Here is a 6236-nt window from a genome sequence, read left to right as displayed (position 1 = left end):
TACTCACGCATGTATTTACATGTACATATTTATGTAGCATTAATACACAGACGTGTATTCATAACCGCAAACAGGTACGCACAATGTGTACGTGCTTCTATCTACAATACATACTAGCAACTTTATATCAGAATAAATAATCTTTTACCTATATATATATACAGGCACACATAAAGCACTATGTGTCTTCGTTACATACCAAAAGAATGTATCTCAAATCATAAAACACATGTATCTACAATGCACAAACATTTATCCACAATGTATGCATGCGTGCACCATCCACACGATTATGTAATCACAATACACAACACACGCCTTTATCCAAAGCTAAAGCTGCCGTCATCATGTGCTGTCAGTCACTATAACTATATCTATAGCTATAAGTATAACTATATCTGTCAAATGTACATTTATTACGAAAAACGTAATCCGTGATTCGGCATGATTCTCTAAATACACACCAGGAGGGACTGGGGGATGTCATTTGCTGACACTGGCAGTAATTTAGGTTAATGGTAAATAAAGTAAGCTAAACAACAACAGACATGTCTGGCGAGCACTAGATGTACAGCCAATACAGTACACTCAATTGCTGCTGAATGAGGATGCTGTCTAAAAATCCCATCATGCACTGGACCTAACTAGAGTGGAGAGCACAATCGATGCTCCCTGAACAGACTCCGCCATTGCGTCACGTCTCCACGAACCAGACGTGCTGCAGCGCCCTCTAGCGACAACCTGTCTTACTAGTCCCTCGGTGCACACGTGGCTGTTACATCTCCAGGACCTTTGAGGTCATAGACGTAGGTAGAGGATTATTTTCTGAGCACCTCGTATCGGCCATGTTGTTTGGGGTCAGATGTCACCGGCTCTGACGTCACGGTCAGTGCTGACTGACACGGTTAGGGTCAAATACAGATTGGAACAGAGTTTGTATTTCATTTCTCGAGATTCGTACTTCTTATTCGAGTAATTAATAAGTGATGTGAAAGGAATCTTTGAGCGGGATATGTCTTACCCATTGGGCAAAGCCTCTATAAGTGCTAAAGAAAACTCATACACATGTGTATGTTTATCTGTATAAACACATGTACACAAGAAAATATTAAGTGTACATCAGATTCACCATCACATATACACTATATATATATATAAAACTCGATTTCCCACTAACGTTCACATCCACACACAAACACCAGAAAGATTAAAACTAAAAGCAAGTAGGGCAGACAACCCTGTCCAGACTAAACTCTTGTGAGGTTTCCGCAGTTATCTCTCTTGTCACATGCACGTCACCCACTGTAGCCTTCCCAGGTCTTCACATCAACACTTTGCTACAACTGTTCTTCTGTTTACCACCCAATATACCAATGAACCTACGAGTTGTAATGTTCTTGTTTCTGTAGTTGTTCATCTTGTTATTAACACTGAAATGGTTTTATTACCTCTTCTCTGCCTCTCAGTGCGGGTACTGCCTGGTGTGCGCCAGTGTTTAATGAAGAAAACAGTTTAAAATGATATTTCCCCACTTAAACATGTCATCACAACAGTTCACACATCTATACCTGTAAGTCTTGAAGTACTGATGTATCTATACCTATGTCTTAAGGTATCGATCTTTCTATACATATATCTTGAGGTATTGATGTATCTATAGCTGTAAGTTCTGAGGTACTGATGTATCTATACCTATGTCTTGAGGCATCGATAACTGACACCTCGAGCTGTCTGTAACGTGTTGGATCGTGGGTAAGAAGAGAGGCGGTTAGACAGCATACATAGTTGAAAATTATCTGGTTGTAGGTAGTTGTAAAGAGAACGCGATTGGAAGGGAGATATCGTGGACAGCAGCTTGACTTGCACGTAGATGATGGGATAGACTGATAGACTGATAGACTGATAGACAAACGTTATTTGTCCCTAGATGGTGAGCAACGCGGCGTAACGGGCACAAGATGGCGCAATATTCGCCCACAGAACTAAACTCTGCACTCACACACACGGACCAAACACACATGCACACACACACACACACACACACACACACACACACACACACGCACGCACGCACCACCCACACACGCACGCATGTCAGGCAGTCCACCCGTTTATCGATTGTCGTCCCACGCTCACTCCTGCCCCCGTGGTTCCCGTCTCGTCTCGTGCAGCAGCCGGTGGAGGGCAAGTCTACTGGACAAGCGGCGGAACTGGAATTTCCACCACACTCCTTCTATTCTTTCTCTTTTCCTTCTCTTTCTCCTCTTGCAGCTGCTACTACCGTCCCTACTACGAGGTTTGCGAGAAGGGAGATCAGTGGGTGAGACTGTCTGTGGACTGCGCGTGGGAACCGTGCAACTGCGCGTGCGCGCTGGCGACGCCGGGTCGGTGGCACCGTCAGGGCTCCGGCACTTTCTTGTGAGAGTGCGGCGTGACACGCACGTACAGCGGCTCTCTCCTCATCCCTCCTGGCCTCCTGGCACCCAGCACCGAGGACATCCCCTAGTCCTACGCTTTCCGGGGATGCCAGACTCGCACCCACCGTCTGCCAGTGACGTCACGAGGTAAGTCTCCTGGAGTGATGGCAGTTGTCGCCGTTGACTGCTGCAGTTGTTACAAGAGTCAAACTAGTAGCAACCTGTATCAACATTTGTCATTTTCACGCAATGGCTATGTATTATAGCTGTTTGTGGTGTTTTCTGTGCTGTCGTTGTTAGGTAGGTAGATATTAATTGTTGTTGTTGCTGTATTTCAGAGCAAGGACGCTCCGGGGATCCGCCCTAAGGTGACTGCCAGCAACCTGCTTCATTTCATCGGTCGTCAGCGCTATCGCCGCTACCTGTGGACCGTCTAGACTCGTGGGTGGCCCCGAGCACCAGCAGCAGGTGCAGGACAAAGACTTAATCAATCAGTCAAGTGAACATCGTCGGTGTTGGTGTCGTCAAGATGAGCAGCGTGGCCGACGATCCTGTTGCGATGTCCTGCAGCCAAGCGGTTCTGGAAGAGTTTCAGTCGGACAGGGTGGGTCTGACGTATAACCGCCCTTCAGACTTTGTCACCTGTCAGGTAAGGTGCTTTCCTTTGTTCTTCCCGTCGTGTTCAGTGGCAGTGTTGTGACGATTGCTGAACAAACAAACACACCCACCCACGCACATTCACATTAGCACACGCACGAGCAGCACGTGCACCACAGAACATCACGGCATCAATGAGCCATGGCAGCAATGAGACTGTCAGTCAAGTCACAAAGATGACATGTCATTTTTCTTGGTGCATTCACAGTTTTACTGTGTGGGAATATATCTTCTTGATAATGATACACAGTTATACTGTGTGGAGATACATGTCGTTCATACTGATGCCTCAATGATTTTGTTCTCATCTCTCTCTGTTCAAACATCTGATAATGTTTAGTCTTTAGCGTAAGATTAGTCTGTGTCTACTCCTGTATGCTTAGGTCACTGTTGTGTCACTACCACATTATTCTGGCAATATCTATTATGTCTTTACCATATTATCATCTCCTAACCGTATGATGTCATTATCTGACCACTATGCCATTACCGTCAATTTATATGGACAATCAGCAAGTGCGCGAGTTCAGTGCAATCGATGGAAGCTAGTAGAAGGCCTTGCACATGTTCTCGATAAAGCGATCTTCAGTCAACATCAGTTCAGATGACAGTCGGTGTTTCTAGCGAAATCAAGTCAAAATAAACACAACAGAGGAAACAAGAACAAACAACACCGACGTTGGCTCCGTCCTGGCTCAGCATTTAAAATCATCGATTGCAGGAAAATACAGTTTCGTGTCTCGCTGCTTGTCCTTCACACAAAATGAATGGCTTGATATACAATGAGCTGATGACGTCACGGGAACCCCTACATGACGCACTGAACCTTCTGACTTCGTCATCATGACTCACTGGCAAACGCGTCATCGTCGCACCCGTTGACGATGATGCAACTTCCACACCCGGTCACTCCGCGGGTCAAGCATCAGGCCAATCAACGGCAAGGAACAAGAATAGATCGGGTAGGGGCGTGGTCATCGATCACGTGATCACAGGAGAAACAGATTGCTGATGATTGAGAAAATATGGCCTCCACAACTGAGTGAGGTATGTGAGTGGGTTTGAAGCTGAGAAGCGACTAGCCTGGTGGTTAGACTAGTAGCCCGGTGGTTAGAGTAGCCGCACACTAGACAACATGACACGCAGGGTGCTGGCCCCTACTGGACACTTGATTACATCATTGTATACTCAGTGACACTTGGTTACACCAGTGTATACTCAGTGGCACTTGATTACACCAGTGTATACTCAGTGACACTTGATTACACCACTGTGCTTCTCGTGACACTCATCTACTCCAGTGTTCCAAGCTGTCGTCCTCGTATCCATGGTTCCTGAAAGCAGACCTCTTTATCAATGACGTGTAAACCTTTTTCTCCAAACCTAACGGCAATGCACTCGGGTTAATTTGTTGTTGTAGCCGGGGTTGCCGCCCACGTTTGTATTTGTTGCTGGCGGCAAGGGCTAACGGTCCAGGCTTTCTCGCAACACAACTATTATGGTCTGGCCCAAAAGCAATAAGCAAACAAAATGTCCCGCTGTCCCTTTTTTCCAGACTTTTCCATTTCTTTCACTTAGTCATAAACCCACCCGCGCCCTGAGAGTCAGGGCAAGAGGTGACCAGGGTCAAGCACTCAGCAGATGCTGTGAAGGTCCGACAGCCGACCACTTGATGCCATAAACATCAGCCAATACCGAGTTAATTGCTAGACAAGCTTGCGATTAATCAAGGGTGTACTTAGGAAGCACGTGATCACTTGCTGACCGGCCTGTGTGGCTGGACTAATGACCCCACGTGCTGTGGCAGTTACCTCCTCCTGGATCGAACTTCTGCTTCTCGTCTTTATTGATCTCCCCTTCCTTGAAATTGCAAATATTGGGCCCGCCAGTGGGGCCGACGGGGACGGCATGTTGTGGACATACATCCAAGAAATGTGTGTGTCTGTGATTTGTACCCGTTCCGAGAGTTATTACAAATGTTTACTTGAAGTAGGGTTTGCTGACAGTAGTATGCAGACGACTTTACTGTTCGTTTGTCTGTACCGTGGTGATGCAGGAGCAGCCAGACAGTTTACTGGTTTACGTGAGTTACGAACCTTTCGTGTCGACATCTTCACTTGGCAAAGCAAGGTTTACCTGTTTACATTCAATCATCTCATCTAAGCAGCTGCAGTCTGGAGATATTCAGACACAGGTGTAGGCGAGTGAGCGTGCATCAGCGTGTCTGTGAGTACGTGCATGCACCTGCACGCGCTGACCTCAGTGCATCTGCCGGTGTGAGTGGTTAGTGAGACAACAGACGCTGACGTCACAAGACAAGAAGACAGGCGGGTGGCTGAGTCTGCAGGTGATCGTATCTGTTGACATTCCTCTCCATCACCGTGCTCTGTGCTCACCTAGCGACATCTAGACCTGCACGATGCAGGATGGGAGGGTTTATCTCCACCCGAGTGGCAGGCAGCTTCATCTCGAAATGTAAATTTGTCCTTCACTTCAACTAGCTTCTTGCAGTAACTGGCTCTTGCCCTGCTTGAACTCTAGCGGCTGACTAGAAACAGGAAATTTTGCTCTGTAGATAGGTATTTGTTTCAAGATGTCTGTACCTCGGGTGGCCTCTGTTTTCTGAAAGCCTCGCACGAGCAATGCTGGGGAGGGGAGGTGTTAGAAAAAAGTTCAAATGTGGAAACAGTGGTAACTGGGATAAATCACCTGCAGGGAGATTATGTTGCTCGTGGTTGAAGAAGACATTAAGTAGAGATTGTGACATGAAACAGGCACGACAAACCGAAGAACAGATGGAAAGAAAAAAAAAACCTGTTGGAAAGTCGGATACCAGAAGGTCGTAAGAACTTGATGGTGTGTCTCAGAACACAATCTCAGAAGAGAAACTGATGCATACCCGTGAATCGAGGAACTCGGACAAGCCATGATAAACGGGTGCATCTTTGAAATCAGGTCAAAATATAGCAAAATAAAGTATTGTAAAATCAGACACAAAAGTGAGCTCTTGTACTAGGCGCCTATTAATGTAGTGGCGAAGACACTTTTCACCACAACAATTAAAAGGTTGGAGTTCAGATCTCGTGTCGCGACACTCTGTGTTTGCAGGGATAGTCGTCGGTTATTTCCTCACGGTACTTAGGCTTCCTACCCCACCCCTAC

The 6236-nt window shown here is 46.4% G+C and overlaps 1 protein-coding gene across 1 annotated transcript in view; it reads left to right on the top strand.

Moving 5' to 3' along the window:
• The first annotated feature begins 2152 nt into the window (after positions 1–2152).
• Positions 2153–6236, top strand: part of LOC112571785 (protein rolling stone-like) — a 38559-nt gene continuing 34475 nt past the window's right edge. Inside the window, exons 1-2 of the mRNA XM_025251066.1 lie at positions 2153–2564; positions 2756–3066. Coding sequence (XP_025106851.1) covers positions 2947–3066 — 120 coding nt within the window. The 5' untranslated portion in view covers positions 2153–2564; positions 2756–2946. The remainder of the gene's footprint in view (positions 2565–2755; positions 3067–6236) is intronic.

The sequence above is a fragment of the Pomacea canaliculata genome, linkage group LG9 (genome assembly GCF_003073045.1).
Source record: "Pomacea canaliculata isolate SZHN2017 linkage group LG9, ASM307304v1, whole genome shotgun sequence".
Taxonomy (NCBI): Eukaryota; Metazoa; Mollusca; class Gastropoda; order Architaenioglossa; family Ampullariidae; genus Pomacea; species Pomacea canaliculata.
This window is presented reverse-complemented; position numbering and strand designations above follow the sequence as displayed.